Source organism: Lethenteron reissneri, chromosome 35, assembly GCF_015708825.2.
Source record: "Lethenteron reissneri isolate LAM-NWPU_2019-01 chromosome 35, ASM1570882v1, whole genome shotgun sequence".
NCBI classification, from domain to species: Eukaryota; Metazoa; Chordata; class Hyperoartia; order Petromyzontiformes; family Petromyzontidae; genus Lethenteron; species Lethenteron reissneri.
This window is the reverse complement of record NC_083813.1, coordinates 4,170,552-4,190,226: the sequence shown is the minus strand read 5'-3', so window position 1 is coordinate 4,190,226 and position 19,675 is coordinate 4,170,552. Positions and strand designations below refer to the sequence as shown.

At 45.5% G+C, this 19,675-nt stretch overlaps 1 protein-coding gene across 1 annotated transcript in view; it reads left to right on the top strand.

Annotated features, from left to right (window-relative positions):
• The window catches only part of LOC133350830 (chromodomain-helicase-DNA-binding protein 7-like), a 164,753-nt gene that overhangs the window by 11,670 nt on the left and 133,408 nt on the right, over positions 1-19,675 (top strand). The window contains 1 exon segment of the mRNA XM_061565600.1: positions 2,180-4,200. Within this exon segment, the coding sequence (XP_061421584.1) occupies positions 2,425-4,200 (1,776 nt within the window). The 5' untranslated portion in view covers positions 2,180-2,424.

Here is a 19,675-nt window from a genome sequence, read left to right as displayed (position 1 = left end):
CTCCATTGCTTTTCAGCTTGCATGTAGTTGGCTAGATGTTGTTTGTTGTGTGTGCTGAACAGCTGAACTGGCTTGGACTGCATGCAGCGCTTGGTTAACCTTCTGTTTGCTCTGGCTTATTGTGAAGGGGACTCTGCATGGGGAGGTGGAGGAGATTGGATTTGCTTTGTAACACTCCTTTCGACACTTGGATTTAATGGTTAAAGATGAAGCGTTCCACCACAGGGACCACTGGTTGCTCATGTGGTTTGGTCTGTGTATGGCCCAGAAGCATTCCTCTGGATGTGGTGGCGAGATGCCACTTGTCTTCCTACAATCCTGAGCTTTTCCTTGGTGGATAGCCTGTGCATATTGTTGGTTTTTATAAGTACTCCACTGGCGTGCCTCCTCCTTGCCCTCGAGTGTGTGTGCTTTGTATTTATTGTGTACCAACAGTGGTACCCATGAGCAAGCATCTCAGCAGAGTTCCTATGGCTCATGGTGAAATCAAAACAAGTCCACCAGCTGGCAGTCTTACTTTTCCTTTGGACACCCCTGCGCTTCAGAGCTTCTGGCATTTCTGACTCTCCGTGCCTTGTGCCTGCTTATTGAGACAACAAGGGAGATTTGCCTCATGTGTTGCCATCTCCTTCAGCTGAGTCTGACAAGCTTTGCATTGATTTAACATGCCGTGGGCTATTTATTGGCACACACACACATTTACACATCTTCATCCATAACCACTTTTCCTTTCTCCCTTGCACAGTCATTTGCCCTTCTTAAATCTTGCTCTTATGAAGTAGCACATAATAATTTTGAGATTCCTCAAAAGGTGTGCTACTCATACAGTGTTTGAAATGTTTTGGAAGAAGCCACAAGAGGTATAAAAAGGACCTTTCCTATATCTACGGCCTCCTGAGGTTGACTAAAGTTATTACACTTTACAGATTATATTTTAAATAATCAATATATTATTATAATCTGGCCAAAAAGTAAGCAGTAGCTAATAAAAACATGGACTGGCAAAAATTCTAAATTTTTTAGTATGCCTTTTATATTCAATGACATTTTTGTATGGTGTTTAAAATTTACTGATCAGAGCCTGCATGCAGGTAACTGCAGACTGAGAGGACTTCTGAGTATTTCAAACACTCAAAATCCCACGTGGCTTTCCTTGTGTGGCTCAATACTCGGCAGGATGCATGCGTGATTCCAAAAATGATGCACTTGTGTACAGTTTGCACATCCATACAGGCAAAAGATACGTGCGCACTCGCGCAAACGCATGCGCTACACCGCAACGCCAAGCTTTATAATCTGACTGCACATATTCTCATCTCGCTCCATCTGTTGTTTTATTCTTCTCTTGGAATGGTTTCAGCAATGCTAAAAACTAACATTTCCGCATAGTGAAAGACATGCATCTCGGATGACAAATTGCTTAGTTGGCCTCAGTGATATGTTGTCGTATAATCAGCATTGCCGTCCATAAATCGTGTTGCTTAAAATGAAAGTTCAGTATTACTAAAGACGAGAACGTGGTACACTTTTGTCTACATGCATATGTGCACAAAATGTTTACTGGGCTCCAGTTTATTTTTTTCAGAATTATCAACTTCTAGGTGCATTTTTTTGGATGGATTTAATATTAATCACTGTAAAAGTTTGGCCATAACAACTGCAATGGTTGAAATCTAGGCGTGGCTTATGCAAGATGCATTTAAAGCATTTAAGATACATAATGGACTCATCAGAATCACAGGTGGTTAACTTAAATTAGGATTTTTTTCTTTAAAAAACAACTCTTTCTGTATTTGTATAGTAATGTGTAGTGTACATTTTTTTACACATTTGAAACTTTAAACTAGGGTGTTTTTTTAAGGCAGTTTGGATGGCCTTGCTCGAGATAGTTTCAATTGATAAGGAAAATAAACTGTATGCTTGAAATACGTTAGTGAGCATGTTAACTTTTGACTTTTGCATGCATGCTGATATATATACATAATTAAATGCAATGTTAGATATCCTTTTTAAAGTAATATTTTCCTTACGGTTGAATTCTGCATTTTAATTCCAAAAATAGATGTACTATGAAAGGAGCATGTTGCATGATTTCACGGCTTGCAAGCTTGTCACATTTATTGCTCATTTCATCATTTGTCCCAATTTTTCTTTCTCCCCCCCTCCCTTCCCTCCCCAGGAGCTTTCCCCAACATATTTGCCTCTGACATCGCTCTGCCCCCCTGCACATACAGCAAACTCGAGGGAAGTGTGGACCCTGTGTGAGATGCAAGAGATAATAGCAATGTGACGTTTCTGAGGAAGTCTTAATCCATCCTCCCCTGATGTTGGTGAGGAGGGTCGAGGTCGTAGGTGTTTTCATGTTTTTGTAGAGTGGCACTCGCTGTTTCAACAGTGGCGACGACCGCCACAGGTGTTGAAATCATGGATCTGTTTGACGATGGGGATATATTTGGTGATGGGCTGGAGAACCTGGTGGCAGGCGGTTTCGACGATCCAACCCCTGACTTGGACGAGCAGGCTTTCAGCCCGCTGCAAGACCCCCAGACGCAGTACCCCGGCGTCCACCAGCCCGGTGCACCATTCCACCACCTCTTTAGCCAATATGAGCCGCAGCAGCAGCAGCAGCAGCAGCCGCCGCCACCGCCGCCGCAGGCGGACGCACTGGGGATGATGGGTAGCCCCCAGGCGGTGATGGGAAGCCCTGCGGGAATACTAGGCAGCCCTGTCCATTGTGCCATGAGCAGTGTTCCAGCCGCACACCAGCAGTTTAAGGGGCCACGACTTCACCAGCCCATGCCGGACCAAGTGGGTAGTCCCTTTGGCTTGTTTGCCACAGGGCAGGAGGATTGCTCCGAGGAGACGTTTGTGAATGAAGACCCGCTCTGGGGACGCCAGGAGCCGCCGACCATGCCACTTTACCATCAGCCCCAACAAGCGCACCATCAGTCTCAGCCCACGGGCCCACCACACCACCAGCAGCCAGTGCACCAGCAAATGGATAATTATTACATTTTGCAGCAGCAACAGCAGCAGCAACAACAACAGCAGCAGCCGCCGCCACAACCACCACCACAGCAGCAGCAATCGCTGAATCATTTTCCCGGGGGACCAGACGCTTTGAACCAAGGTGGACAATTTATGAGGTCACCCGGAACAGCTGGAAACAGCAGCGGTGGCAGCAGTGGAGGCAGTGGTGGCAGCAATAATTGTTACTCTCAGATGATGCCTCAGCTACCTTCACACAATCAAGCCTTTCACCATCACAGTGGATCGATGAGTGCCTGTCGGCGATTCGCCCAACCAGGGAACAACAGCATGGGCAACTTTTCCGCAAGCCCACAGAATAATCACTTAAACTTCTCGGCAAACCAGGGCCAAGTGGCGCCTCCACCGTCTTGCTCTGTGAGCAGCTCGGGGCCGTTTGTGCAGTGCACGTATGGCGGCGTCGCCGATCAGGGAATAATTGGCGGTGCTCGGTTGAGCCAGGGTCTATCCCCTAATCACCTCAATAATGGAAATCAGCAAGTCCAGACGACACCGCCGCCTTCGATGTACCCGAGGGGTAATCAAGCCTTTATGCCGGGGGGTGCCCAACGAGTTGCCCAGCAGCTCCCGATGATGGCCGGCAGCCAGCAGGGTTTGGTCAACCAAATGGACTCCAGGGCTATGCACCCATCGTATTCTCAGGGAAATTTCAATCACCAACCCGCCGCCAATGCCTCTCCGGCAAAAATGAATGTTAGCGTGGCGCCGACGCACAGGCAACCAAGCGCAGGCGTTAGCATGGGCAGCAGCGCTTGCCCCTCGGTGCCGCTTGGCTCCGGTGCCGTCGGCTACCCCAGGATGCCACTGCAGCAGCAGCAGCAGCAGCAGACGCAGCAGGCCCACCACCAACACCAGCAGCAGCAACAGCAGCCAATTAGTCAGGGCGCCATGATGGCAGCTCTCCCTGGAAATACAGTTGCACCAAGGCTGCCACAAACAACGCCACCATATATGAATGTATCTGCCTCCCCGTCACACTATAATCCCCAGCAAAGCCCACAGAAAATGCAGGAGGCCCAACAGCAGCAACAGCATCTCAGACAGGCGACACCACCCTCGTTTTTGCAACAGCCACACGTGCAGCCCCAAACGGTGACAGTGACTCACTCTCAGCTGCTGCCTCAAGCGCTCACTCATGTCTCAGTGCAGCAGGTAAGGTGATGGCGACATTGCTTCATTATTTCATGTAATTTTGTGCTAACAACCTGTTGGGTTTTTATGTTTTTTTACACAGGGGTGGTTGATTAACAGGCACCTCAATTATTTAATGGGTGAGCTGTGGGCAGCTTTTAAAGCTTTAAAATGGTTTAACCCTGCATAATTAGTTTTGCAGCATTGTACATAACCACAATGTGGCACCCATAGTAGTTAAACGTGCAGCATTGTGATATCAGTCCTGCCCAAAAAACAACTGAATTATGTATGAGCACTGGAGCTATAATGAATACAAGTTATACGATTACAGGAGAAAACTGGTTTGGCATAAATGCTAAATTGTGTTTGCGATAGCAAAAAAAAAAATCTCAACACTTTTACACATTTAAAGTGTTTAATGTATGTTTTTGTTATGGCTCGTAACTTCAAACAAATTGGGATTGAAATCTGACCACCTCCAATCTTGATGAAATGTAGCACAATTGTAGGTACCATATATACATGATAACATTCCAAAGTGGAGACGAGTTGGTCAAATAGATTCCGAGTTTTGGATCATTTTTTGTGTGCTGGAGGGGTCAAGTTCAACATTACAAGCCATAACGCTCGAATTTTTGGAACTACAGAGAAGACTAAGACATTGTTTACATTATGTCGATGTACATTGTGGCTAATATCTATTTTTAAAGTGCCCAGCTTGATATCTTTTTTTCTACCCATGTTGCCCAGGGTCTGGGATATTTGTTCCCACCTTTTTTAAATTTCAAGTTAGGTCATTTTGTCAAGGCCAAGGTCATCGAATTTGATTTAAAAAACATCGTTTATTTACATCTTTGTAAAGGACCGAAATGTCGCTTTCCAATGGTGTCTTAGTTTTCCAAAAATAACGTGTAATGTTGAACTTGACCCCTTGGGCACCTGAAAAAGGTCAAATCTTCAATCACCCATAACTTGGAAGTTGTTTGACTCAATGACCATGTCTCTTTGACACAGATCAAATTTAATAAAAATTACAGATGGTGAAAATCCAATTCAGTGAAATTACCATTTTGTCTTCTAGGCCACAAGGGTTAAAATAACACGGTATAATTTTGTAATTTGCACTGATGCTTACTATATGGAGGGTGATATTAGCTCATAAAATAAAGATTGATTGGTATTCAAAAAAGTACGTCCGATTAGCATGGTTGACTACGTATGGTGCGAAAGAAGTTTAACATACATGTTTTTGAATACATAAAAATCTAAGGTCCTTCTGCAAAGCTCTTTGCAGTGAATCAGACTGAATTTTATTGATGGGGTTCTCCGTAGGTTGTAAGGCTTAACCTTTAAAATTGGTGATTTACACACTAATCAACTCATCATTTGCATATCCAGCGCATGACGACACAACTGTCACTATAGCGTGTATCAATATTTATAACATACTAGCGGGAAATACCCGGCGTTGCCCGTGGGAATTTTTTTTCTTCAAAACTTCTCTTAAAAACATAACATATACAACACAAATACTAAGCTATTGTGAAAGCCCGGCGTGCCGTTTGTCAATTTGTCCGTCAACAAAATGATAAGAGGCTTGCAGAAGTCTAAAACGTTATAGAAAGTGGGGGGTAAATAGTTGATCTAAAAGGTTTCCAAAAATTGTCGCCCCCCCCCCCCTCTAAAAGTATTTATACCCCACCTAGGCATATATACCTACACACCCTACATACAATAGAGTCGTATCTAGCGACTCTATAGTAGTATCTTACTCTACAGTAGTATGTGCCTCTACAGTAGTATCTACTGACTATAGCAGGATCTGCTGACTCTATAGCAGTATCTACTGACTCTATAGTCATTACGACTGACTGCAGCAATATATACTGACTGTAGTGGAATCTACTGACTGTAGAAGTATTTACTGACCATAGTAGTATCTACACTTGATGCAGCTAATCTGGCTGTGACTGTCCCACCTGATGACGGAGACTTGTGTTGCCTCCGAAACGTCGTGATCTTTATTTTATTTTATTATTTTTATTGATTTTGATGTTTTACCTACATTACTTTACCGAAAACACCTAAGAATATAGTATCTACTAACTCCACGGTAGTATCTATTGGCTCTTTTATAGTATCTACTGACTGTAGTAGTATATACTGACTGTACACACAGACACCACAAACACACAGACACCACACAGCCACCAACACACAGACAGACAGCACATCAGTAGCTATGAAGGCTGGAACTCAACACACACAGACACCAAAAACACACACAGACACCAAAAACACACACACACAGACACCACACACACAGGACACACACACACACAGGCAGCACACACAGGCACACACAGACGTGGTGAGGCCTAGTCTTGTGCAGAGCCCTTGACCTCATCTAGATTTCCCAGCTGGCCGAGGTGGCACCTTGGCAGGCTGGGGCTGGGCTGCGAAACCGCCCCCCTCCCACCGCCCACTCTCCAGTACCAGTACCTATAAACTCTACAGTAGTATCTACGTACTCTACAGTAGTATCTACCCACTCTATAGTCGTATATACTGACTCTAGAATAGTATATAGTGACTCTATAATAGTACTCACTTCACAGAGTGTAGTGGTGAGGCCTAGGCCTGTGCAGAGTCCCCAGCCTCGCCTAGATTGGCCGGCCGGCCGAGGTGGCACCTTGGCAGTCTGGGGCTGGGCCGCTACCCTCCCCCCCCCCCATCATCCCCCCGCCCGCTCTACAGTAGTTATCTACGGACTATAGTAGTAGCATATACTGACTCCATAGTAGTAATTGCACACATTGGTGGGGCGGTGGGGAGAAGAGGACATGACACTGATGAATTAACCTCAGCGTTGCGTGTATTTTTTGTAGCATTTTTAAAGCGAATGGCAATTTCCCACTCCCCCAGCGAAGGCGTGTGTGTTGCTCGGGGCAACCCCCTGTCAGCTGTGTCGTGCATGCGCAGATGCGTGCTTTGGCGCGCTCAGCAGCGTAATGTAATAAATAAATAATACTGAGGCGTAAAAAATGGTTAATTTAACTACTTTTAAGGTGACAGATACGAAAATGGAATAGCGCTGGCTTACCACGGGGCCTATCGCGTGGTACCTGGGTACTTTTTTTTTAACATGAACCCCACGGTTCGCGAGCCAAATCCTTCGCAAGTTTCGTTCACTCACAGACAGACAGACAAAAATGCCTTCTATAGGTTAGATATCCAGATGGGGACTACTAATGCATTTGCACGTTTAAATGTATGCCTTTTTCCCCACAAATTATATACCAGAGTTTTTTGGCAAAGAAATGTCCTTTGAAATTTTCACAGCAGTGTCAACAACAGATGATGTACTTCATAGTCAATATATTAGTTTGTCAAATGTAATTTATACATGGAATGTATATTGTATTCAAAATACTGAATTATATAGTATTAAGCAAACTATTCAATATAATTATACAATAATATGAGGGTATACTTGCGTTAAATGTGGGTGCCTCCATCTCCGAAGACATTTGACCAGCATGAAGAGGGACTGTCTAGAGCTCCTTCTTGTTGAGGATATTTTGCCAGCAGTGGCATGAGCAAGACATTTCAGGTCTGCACCTTTACCTTGTATTGCCTCAACAAAAACTTAGTTGTATATGATATACATAAACAATTGAGTTGTCATGGAGGATTATGGTAAAAAAATAAACAGGTAAAAGGTTTGTCCAGATTACAAAAAATCTTTATTTTTCCATCGACCTATGGGCCATCCAGACATGCATTTTTCAGCAGCATATTAACCAAGTAAACTATGGACAGGTTTTCAACTCTGAGTCTCTTCATCATTTAGGCCTGTTACCCACTTGCTGTTGGTTTGCCAAACGTTTTAGGAAAGGGCATTGCTCCTCGATTATGAGGCATCATTTTGGCACTAAAATAACAACTGTATAAAATAATTATTCATCATGGAATATCATGGCTAAGAAATAAATAAGCAGACAAAATGTCCCCCTCTGCACATAAAATATATATTTTTATATTTTGATGGATTTTCTTCCAGCAGCCTCGGCTGACTGGACTGACACCAACGACTCATTACACTGGCGAATTTGGCTTTTTCGTGGGCGGCTGCTCAGATTTGAACCCAGATTGTCTTGTCCGCTCATTGCTTCGACATGGTCATTATGTGCCCCCTGAGTCACCCGTTCACCTCTTTACACGTCACCATTGAATAGCAAGCGGCGCACGACCCATCAAGGCCACTGTGGGAGTCGCGTGTGTGAGTCTGTGCGCTTGACACGTGTGCAAGTCTCTGCTGGCTTCTGTTGGTCGTTATAGCTGCAGCTAACGGCCGGGGAGGGGATGAGCACTTCAAAAGCGTAGCTGCGAGCGCTTGGCCACCATCCAGGAGCTGTCTGTGCCGCACACTCCCGGGCCCTGATCGGCTTTCGCACACGATGCTGGGCAGATGGTACCGGTGATGTGCCAAGAGCTGTAACTAGGGCGGCGAGCGGTTTGCGTGCGTGCTCGCGCTGTGTGCACCGATTGCTTGTGCTCGTGTCCGGCTGGAGCCATTTTGGTCACCACTCCCTCGGCTCACTATTATTTTTTTCAAAGGGACCCTCTGCATCAGAGCCCCAGGCGATGAGTGTTGTCAGCTTGAGAAATGAATGCTGTCTACACAGTTTCGTTGCCTCCTCCTTTTAATTTCGTTTAGCCCGTTGACATTTTAGCTTTTTATTTTTTTGTGCATAATTAAGGTTTGTAGACTTGAGGGCTCACGTGAATTGTATTTGTACCAGAGAGTAATTCTAAAGAATCGCTCGAACATGAATCGTCTTCATAGTGGAACTTGTTGAACTAACGTGTACCATTCTAAAGATGTGTTCCCAACAGGAGCTGTTGGTCAAAGTGGGCGTGGCCAGTGGTCAAAGTGGGCGTGGCCAGTGGGCAAAATGGGTGTGGGCAACGTGGGCGTGGCCAGTGGTCAAAGTGGGCGTGACCAGTGGTCAAAGTGGGCGTGGTCAAAGTGTGTGTGGCCAGTGGTCAAAGTGGGCGTGGCCAGTGGTCAAAGTGGGTGTGGCCAGTGGGCAAAGTGGGCGTGGCCAGTGGGCAAAGTGGGCGTGGCCAGTGGTCAAAGTGGGCGTGGCCAAAGTGGGCGTGGCCAGTGGCCAAACTGGTTCCCATGAAGTCATCTGTTAGGCCACGCCCTGAGAACCCAACGTTGGGAGGAGAAATGGGCAGGGGTCGTATTGCCAGGCGAGGTCCCTTGGCTGCAGACATTGGGCAGGACTTATTTTCTGAGTTACAAGAATTCTGCGTGACTTTCTCTTGAAATCACAAAAAAAACACGCAGTTTTGTTCTTTAACTGCGTCATGTGAGACCGGAACATACCTGGCTGGTACAAATATAACCAGGGTGGGGAATTTAGAAGTAGTGCAAACTGTCATTGCTGCTCCACCCTACCTTTGGTTTTGGGACTTTCAACCCACGCCACCTTGCCCGTATGGACCTGCTGCATTCATTCTGTGGCTAACTGGTTCAAGTAGTTCTCTAGCGGTGTGTGTGTGTGTCACACCGCCACTGTACTGGCATCTTAGTTTATTTGAATATTCCATTCGGAATCGATTTTATTTCGATGATGTAAATATACGTCATTGGATTGGGAAAGGGTTAACTGCCTTGCCTGGTATGGAGGAGGTTGTGGGTTAATCCCAACCCTGACGCCTGTATATTTGGAGAATGGATGTTCTCTCCGTAGTTGCGTGGATTTTTCTCCTGGTCCCCTGGTTTTTCCATCCACATTTAGAAACATGCATTTAGAATATTTGTCTGCTATACATTTCCATATGAAAAGCCACTTCGCTGAGCTATCATTTGTGGCCAAGTAGCTTCTGAAAAAGAGTTGTATAATTCAGAGTGCCTCTCCTGGTAAAATAAAGAGTTTAGTTTAGTTTTTAGTTTAGTTTAGCATGTGGTGGGGTAAACTGAGTACTGCGACCTCTTCCAAGACGTCTGGCCAGTGTAGAAGAGGAGGCTGGGGGGGGGGGGCTTCTTTCTAGATCTTCCTCGGGTGGAGGCCCTTCTTCCAGCACTCGTGTGAGCAGGCAACTGCAGAGTTGCACGTTAACTTTGTTTTTTATGAGTAACAGCTATAGCTGTCTTAATTTGGAGCTTTCGTGACTGCAGGGATTACTCTTTGGTTCTTTCGGTAAAGTGGATAATTAATGCAATAATAACATCTCAGCTGTGGTGCCAGGGAAAATCAATTGATTCCAATCCATCACATGGCCCACGACCTATTGCAACAATTGGGTCCTCGGTGCAGTATTATCGGAATCTTGCAACACTTCAGTCAGGTAAAGCCCAAGTGTCCCTGCTCAAACGAGGACTGGTGCAGAGCCGAACTCCATGGCTAACACTGGGTTAGTAGCCTACATTTAAATTTTTTTGGGACAATCTTTAAATATGTTGACCACAATTGACATAACCAAACAGTGTGACTGATTCGATTGGTTATGGATGATGATGGGTCGATTTGATACCCCACCAGGATTTGATTTTACAGATCTATAATCCATAGCGCCGATCGGCTGCACAAACCGTACATTGCTGAGGTGAATTGTTTTAAAATTGAGACAAGTGAATCTGACACAATCCCATGTTTGTAGAGCTATCCCAAATACACACCTTAACCAGAGTGTGCAGGTTTTAAGTTTACTTAAATGTTGTCTTCATCTCTTGCAGTTTATATTTCCCCATTCATGCACGTAAGTGCCAATGCTGTTGTATTTAAAGCCACTGAACCATAACATATGGCTGCCACTGCGAAGGCACTACTTGAGTCACAACTCTTGAGCGATTGAGCCCTACGATCACAGTGTGCACTGACGATTACACAAGTGCCTGGAGTTAGAAGCAATGAACTCCGATCGCACAATAACATCTTAACTTTGCATGCCGTCTCACCAACGGCGCACCGATTGGCATAGTGGAGCCAGTGCTGAAGGCGATGTGGCCTTGTTACAAAACATGCCATCGTTGAGCCAGGGTGTGTATTCAGGGGAGACATGCATATCCATCTTGTCAGTATCACTAGTTGCTTGTACACACGGGATAAGCACATGTATTTATATGATCCGCGAGGGTCGTAGGGTCAGGTGTGCTTGTCTGGGGGGTTATTACATGTCCCACGGTGATTGATTGATGGCCTCTGCTTAAGTACAAGGACCCTTGTTGAAATAAATTTTCCTTTTCCAAGGAACACTTGGGTAATTTTACCACAATTGCAGGTAATTTTCATATTTTGGATTTGGGTTCAGAAACAGTCATATATACAGCAAATTATTTGTTATGGCTTTTTAAATGTCCACTTTATAACCTTTTCCATTAACATGGATTTTTTACAGTACGATATACTTGACGTTTTGGAAAATTACACTTTTTGAAAGTAGATACAATTGAATACTTGTGCAAATATTTAAACTGTTAATTATCGAACACCTAATTGTATGCAGCACCTTCATTTTGAGTATATTTCAAATACGTTAATATCTCCATGCAGTCAATAACTTGGGTGGGAATTAAACTTTTGACTCGATGGAGACTAGCTCAGCTGTAACTGTGCTTGCAACATTGTCATTCACCACCCCACCGGTCTCCCATGCTACCTATGTAGCTTCTCTGTGGCATAAGCGTGTGAATATCAAACTGCATGTGAAGAGCTTCAGCAGAGGTGTCTGGCTCTTTACCCTGCTGCTGCCTGGTCTTTCTGTGCACCTCTCCCGGGCTCTGTACATGGGCTGTGATAGGACACCATGCTGTCTCGCCTGTCCACTTCCCGTTGAGACATTCGAATATTACCGTGACACAAGCGGCGAGAGTGGCACTCTACGCCATGACCTGGCTATGTGGCTACAGCTTGATAAGTGTAATTGCAATCGTTAAGAGTGTTGGCTCCTTGTAAAGAAGCATAAGTCTGCGGCCTAGATGAGGCATCCAGTCCGCGCATATGTGCTCAGCAGGGGCTTGTGTTTTTCCGCTTGTGGTAGGTTCGTCACGCGGGCAAGGTAGTAGATGTGTGCCCACACAAGTACACTGAGATCAGGGTAAAGAGATGGCCAACCACTGCATTTGTACAGTGAAATAGGAGTCGCCTTTTACCAAGAGTTGCACGTCTATACTTTTATATGTACATTCATATCCGTGTACTTCTTTTCAGCTTAATCCGTAACGTTCTCTTAATGAACCGTTAGTCCGCTATGAATCTCTTCGCTTTGCACGTGTACGGTAATTTCGAAATAGTATATCAAAGGCAAATTTCAAGTCATGTATGACTTCAATTAACAGTATTAACAGGGGATTGCGGCCCAGTTTTTACCGCCGCACATTTTATTTAAGAAGTGTTTCGACAATTTAATGTAATTTTATATTCTAATCCTCAATGCAAGGCACACTATTAACCACTGCTGTTTGAATAGTAAAGGTAAGCTCTTTCTTGGAGTTATTACTCAACAAGATACTTTGCCAAATGAGAGACCATTTGGGACAAAAAGTATCTTCTAAGTGAGATGTAAATAGAAATGAGCAAAAACACAGAATTAGGTGTAAAATTTTCTTGCATCATTTTGAGATTCCCATAATGCATCTGTGCCTAGCTTAAGATTTTGGGTGGAATGAGCATCTCTTCCTTTTTAATATTAATAACTGGCTGCTCATGAATATGATGGATTGCATTTCTTTATTATGTGCAAGTCAGGGTTTCTGAGACCAGTTGTGTCAGCTTGTGATTCTTGTATATGGTTTGTTCACAATCCTTCATTGTGGAAGACACGTTTCGAAGGCTTTATATCTGTGGGTATAATCAAGTGCTACTTAAGGTTAAAATAATGTGTTTCTTTTTCATTTAAATCCCGGGTGAGGGTTGACTCAGCCCATCATTTCCCTGGAGTCGTATGAATCGGTTATACTTTGTGGGAAAGGCAAGTGACCTTCCTATGAAGAGAATGGTTCCTGCCATAAAAATGTGATAGATCCACCACTTTTTGAGCACCACCAACTGAGGTTAGCATCACTCATTGCTCATTCTTTCAGATACACTTTGTTTTGCATTTGCCTATACATCCCAGTTTTTTGGTCTCATCAAGACACAAAGCAAGTGCAGATATAGTCTAGTGACGTGTTGGCTAAGAAGCTAAGAAGGGACACCACCCCATTGATTCCGGGATCTCATCAATAAGCCTCTGTTACTAGCGCCTTGAGACCATTACGGTTGTGTTGTAGTTGTCGTGTTGGCAGAGCGCTTGGGAGTTGCTTCATGTGGCTTCAGGGCAAGGGCACGCAGGGTGAGAGAGAGACAGTAGGCTTGCAAAAGTGCGCCAGGCTTCACCAGAGCGTATCTTTTTCAGGCCATGGCGTGCCGACTACTGTTAACCAAGGGGGAGGTTGAGTGTATGTAAGCGTGTGCAGGTGCGAGGCATCACAGTTGTGTGTGGATGTGGGTTGCAGGGTTCACACGTGTGTCTGGAGCAGTGGTAGAGTGGTTCGCACACTGGACTGTGGTCCTGGCTACCTGGCCATCCGCTGTATTTTTGGCATTTGATATCAGAACGCATCCTAGCCTTTGCCGAAGTTGACTCGGCCTTAAGTGAGTACCTGACATAGTGTGTGTGTAAACATTCAGAAGACAAAGGCAGCCCCAAGCAGTTCTTGTCAAACCACCCACACTTCTGCCATGTTGGCCTTAATAGGTGCACACTAATAAGACCTGCTTCTACCGTCAATAAGGCTAAATGATATTTGTGTGTGCATGTGAACGTTTGCGGGTGGGTGGATGCAGCCAGTGGTATGGGAGGCAGCCGGTGGCGTGGGTGGCGGGTGTGGGTGCCAAAGGTGCTCGGGGACACTGGGGGTTGGGTTCTGGTGGCGCTCACCGAGACCTGCAGCTGTCACGACGATGAATAAAAAATACCAGGCGGTGTCTGCCGGAGTTTCCTTGCACCTCTCCGTCCCCCCTCCCATCCCCTTCACTGCCGACGCCGCGGCACAGCCGTGAGTCATCGCAGGGGGTCTCGGCTTAGTCTCAAAGCCCAGTGAGGGGTCAAATGTGCAATGGCAGATGCGAGCACGGTGCGCCTTGAACTGTTTTACACAAACACAACCTGTGCTGTTAATTTGCCGAGTGCGGCAGCTCGCACCTGTTATGCAGCGCTCTGCAGACCGGGTCAGTGGATCGCATCATTTAGCCTGTGCAGAGAGACAGTAGGCTTGCAAAAGTGCGCCAGGCTTCACCAGAGCGTATCTTTTTCAGGCCATGGCGTGCCGACTACTGTTAACCCAGGGGGAGGTTGAGTGTATGTAAGCGTGTGCAGGTGCGAGGCATCACAGTTGTGTGTGGATGTGGGTTGCAGGGTTCACACGTGTGTCTGGAGCAGTGGTAGAGTGGTTCGCACACTGGACTGTGGTCCTGGCTACCTGGCCATCCGCTGTATTTTTGGCATTTGATATCAGAACGCATCCTAGCCTTTGCCGAAGTTGACTCGGCCTTAAGTGAGTACCTGACATAGTGTGTGTGTAAACATTCAGAAGACAAAGGCAGCCCCAAGCAGTTCTTGTCAAACCACCCACACTTCTGCCATGTTGGCCTTAATAGGTGCACGCTCTGCAGACCGGGTCAGTGGATCGCATCATTTAGCCTGTGCACTCGTACTGGGAATTTGTCGAGTTGGAGCTCGCAAACTTCAGCCCGGTGATTGGATCATTTATTTTCTTGGGGTTGGGGGGGGTACAGAGCCTTAAGCACATTTGAGTTACCCACCTGCTGGGCAGCAATATACCCAGAGATGGTGGTATAGCAAGTAGGCTGCAGTGCTATGTTTAATGCATGGGGTTTTTTTCCCGGGGTTCTCTGGTTTCCTGCCAACATGCAAAAAAGTATTCAGTCAATTGATAAAACATCCAGAGGCGCAACCTGTCTCAAAAAGATAAATGAAACTCATTTGAGACGTTAAGGAACATATATATAATAATACAATTTTAAAAGACATTTTCAGGACAATGCTGGATGTAATTGTGTCTGTGCTCTAGATGAGATAAGGATGCTCAATAACAAGACATACACATATCAGACTTGTAAACATCGGCTTGATCTAAATAATGATAAATTAATGACCATGTTAATTGAAAGCGCATTCAGCCGCAGGAATGATGGGCTGGCATGGCCCTAATTAATAATGAAGAGCCATTAAAGGAAATGGCACGGTGGCTGTGCGGAAATTCCCAGCAGGGTTTCCTTGCAGGAACGAGGCGTGTGGTGTAGATTTAAGAGTACCGAGTAACCAGCAATACAAAGGCAGGCAGGCAGGCAGGCAGATAAGCATATAAATGAGCAGGCAAGTAGAAGTACATGCAGACAGATGTGGAGGCAGGCAGACACGCAGGGAAAGAGATGGAAATATAGGCAGGTGGGCAGGAAAGCAGGCAGACAGGCTGAAAGACAGGAAGACAAGTCAGGCAGGTAGCAGTGCAGGTCGAGAGAAGGGCAGGCATACTGGTAGGCAGATGGTTTGACAGTCAGACCGGCAAGCACGTAAGCAGACAGGCAAGCTGCCAAGAAGGCAGGCAGAAGGGCAATCGTGCAGGAGCGCCACGTCACACTGTGGTGAAACAGAAAATGGCGACGATGGCTGGCTCGGGCAATGACGGATTACCATCATGCACATCTGCTGTTGTGGGTGGGTATGTGGCTTCTTGGCAGGGTGGGTGGGTGTATGGGTGTTTGTGTGGCAGGGTGGATGGGTGTATGTGTGTTTGTGTGGCTGGTGTGTGTGGGTGGGTGAGTGGGTGGTGGGTGACCCACCTGGCAAGCTGCCCCCAATCCACCATCCTCTCCCATGTGATCATGCCTCCACCACCCCCCGAAGTCACAGCAGTCAGAGGGCCAGTGGGTGCTGTACAACTTTAGAGAACAAACATTCTTAAAACAAAAAGATGAAGGAATAAGAAAACAAACATTGGTATTGCCAGAGGATTTGCATTTTGGTGATACCCCAGAACTGATATTTTGAAGCATCCTTTCCTACAGTTTATGGCATTACTCTGTATGCTTGGGCTCATCGACACAAAATAAAGCGAAAAGACATCCAGTCCGGTCACTACATGTATCTGCACAGCTGTGGCTCCAGGTTGACGTTTTGCGCTTGAGTAGAGTGTGCGTTTAACTGTAGCCCAGTGCCTTTGCTGACTAAAATAAGACCACAGTACTTGTACTATGCTTTAACTCCAGCATATTGCTATGAATAAAAAATGCTTTTAACATTTGGTAGATAATATTTACTGTCAACATATGCCCTGCGGCTTCGGGGTTCTGTCTGTAGAGAAGTGAAACAATTTGTGCGTTCTGCACGTACAGTGTTCCTTGTAGTATACCGTATATGTGTACATATATTGTATGCGTGGCTTGTACCTGTCTGGAGTGTTTGTAATGGTACATTATTATGTTTGCTATACAATGAAGCAATTCATGAATGTTATTATAAGTGCACCAGATAGTTCATTTTACTGCCCTGCAAAATATGAAACATCTAGCTGGGTATCCTTTCTGATCAGAATTTTAACCCGAATAATCAGGTGTTTTTAATGCTTTGAATTCAAATAGGGAGGGGCATTGACAAGATTAAATAAAACAAAAACAAGATGCAGTGATGTAAGTGATGGATCAGAGTCCTTTAGAGCAGATCGAAGGAAGAGGATTCATTGTGAGAGATGCAAACATGAGATAGATGATGTCGAGAAATTATAGAGTTGTTTTCAGAGATATTGAAGAGAGATTGGAGAAAGTTGCATTCAGAAGAGATAGAGATATAGTCAGAAGAGATGGATGATAGATAGAGGCATTCAGATAACATTAGAGAGATGTCATCAGAAGATATAAAGATTAGTCAACAGATCTATATGCAGAATAGAAATCGAGGAGGGGAGAAAACTTGTCCATGAGAGATCTCAAAGAGTTAGTTGTGATATAATAATTAGAGGTGGACAGTTCTCGACTCAAGACAGGAAACTGCAACCACAAGGAGTGGCTCTTATTAATAAAATAATGAAGGTGACGTGGGTGCATGGCGCAGAGTTATGGGAAGCTGCGAGTCCCAGGCGGTTGTGAATTCACATCCCATCAATAGGAGATTCATGAATGGATTACGCCCCACCGAAGAGGAGCATCAGTGAAGAGATGCAGGCAAGGCTGACGAATCAGATATCTTCTATGACCTCATGTCCCAGGTGCTGGCTAAAATGACCTGTTGGGATAGTCATCTTGTTGGGTAATTTAATGCCTGAAAGGGGCATGATGCAAGCACTTGGGCCAGAGTGATAAGAAGGTGTATGCCAAATAATCTAAATAACAGTAGGAGGCTGCTACACTTCTCAGCGCATCCGCAAAACAATGTGGATGCACGCTGGGTCCAAGGAAGAACATCTGCTGCACTATATAGTGATTGAACAGGGCGTGTTGGTCCATGTCTTTGACACCAAGAGTTACCATGGAGCAATTCTGCTAACTGACCATTGGCTTGTCATCTGTAAGATGGACCTGCCATTCTTCCAATGCGGTGGTGTGTGTCCACATAGGACCCCATTCCACCCCAAAATAGCTTGGTCTCAGTTAGCTGATGAAAGTTGCAAGCGAGAATTTCCCCATGGCTTGCAGCTGGGATTGGCATCGTCCCCACTGCTGATGTCGAGGGTAAATTTGTGAGGTTTAGGACTATGGCTCATGTGTCTACTATGGTTGCAATCGGTATGCAGTCCAGGCTTCCCCAGAAACCCTGGCTGATATAAGAGGTTTTTCAGCAAGCTAAGATAAAGTGGGAGGCCCAATCTCACCATCTACAACATCCCACATCTGAGAATGAGGAGGTTTACCACAGCTCGGATGTTCGGAAAGCTTTATGGCACTGTAAGAATGAGTGGTGGTCATGTGTTGTTGAAGAGATGGAACATGCCTCAGCAGCAGGCGATCAAATCACTTTTTACTTCCATAAAAATTTTACTTTCAACGCCACACGTATTATCATGCTTAAAGGAAATAGTGGTGATATGATCTCTGACTCACAGAAACAGGTTTGCAGGTATGCATAGAATTTTTATGAGGTCTTGGGGCAGAACAAACCCCTCAGCTCAAAAGATCACATCATGGGGCAAGGTGGGGTTTGACTCTACTGGGGCAGCGGTACTCGAATATCTCGAAGGAAGTAGCTAATGGCTGGCTGACGTTCTATCTGTTGAGGCAGTAAAAAAGAGCATTCCAGAGCCGAGACCACTTAGAGCACAGGGCACAGATGACCTCCCAAGCGAACTGCTCAGGAAGGATGGCGATTGTGTGCAGGCTGTCCTATAAGACATTATTACCACTACCTGGACAAAAGGACCACGGTATCCTCCCTCATTGTGCCGTGAAAAGTCCTGCCAAGGATCATTCAACATCTCCTTGCCAGACACACTGACGAGTGGCTTGCGGAACCCCGTGTGGTTTCTGACTGGGGAAAGTTCTACACAGATGCCATAGTCTAATGTTTGCTATAGCAGTGGTGTAGGAGGACCTCGAGGCCTGTGATACCATTAATAGGCCAGGGGTGTGGGTTATTCTGCTTGCTTTTGGGATCCCTAACCCTCTGTTTATAATCATATACCTTCATGATGTTGGGAAGGCTCGGGTAAAGCTGTGTGACCAGGAGTCGGAGACATTTCCTTATCACCTTGAGATGTGACAGGGATGTCCTCTGGCCCTTCGTGGTTAAAAAAAATGTTTACGTGTAGTTTGAACAGCTTTATATGGCTGATCTTTGTCCATTTGCAGTCAAGGGATGGCTCCCTTGTGGTCAACCACGTGATGTATGCTAATCATAATAATGCAAACTTTTAAAGCGCACAGTATTCGCTCACTCTCATAGAGAGAGAACGACTCGGATGCAATGAACCACAAGTGGGAAGGCAACCAGGAGGTGGCAACAATTAGCCAAGCTCTGCTATCCTCTATATTAAGATGTTTGCAGCCAATTAATGAGTGTTTGCATGTGGGAGGAAACCCATGTGTGTATCCCATACAGGTGGAACAGGTGGAGTCCCTGTTTGCTGTAGCGCCGTCTCTTTGCCAACCCAGGATATCGCACCTCGACACACAATGAAAAGAACTTTCACAATATTCTTGCAATCCGCTCACCCTCGCCCGCCACAATGCTGGATTATAGATGTGCACCACCACTGCCTTGACTAAAGACCTTCACCACCACTGCCTTGATTACAGGCGTGCACCACCACTGCCTTGACTACAGACCTCCACCACCACTGCCTTGATCTGGTAATTGCCGCTTACTCTCTGAGCAGGAGCTGGAGACTTCTCTACTGAACTTGGTGTGTGTCACTAAGAGATGGGGCCTTGCCATCCGCACTGCCAAAACAAAGCACCTCCCTGGGTATTTTATGTCATGAAAT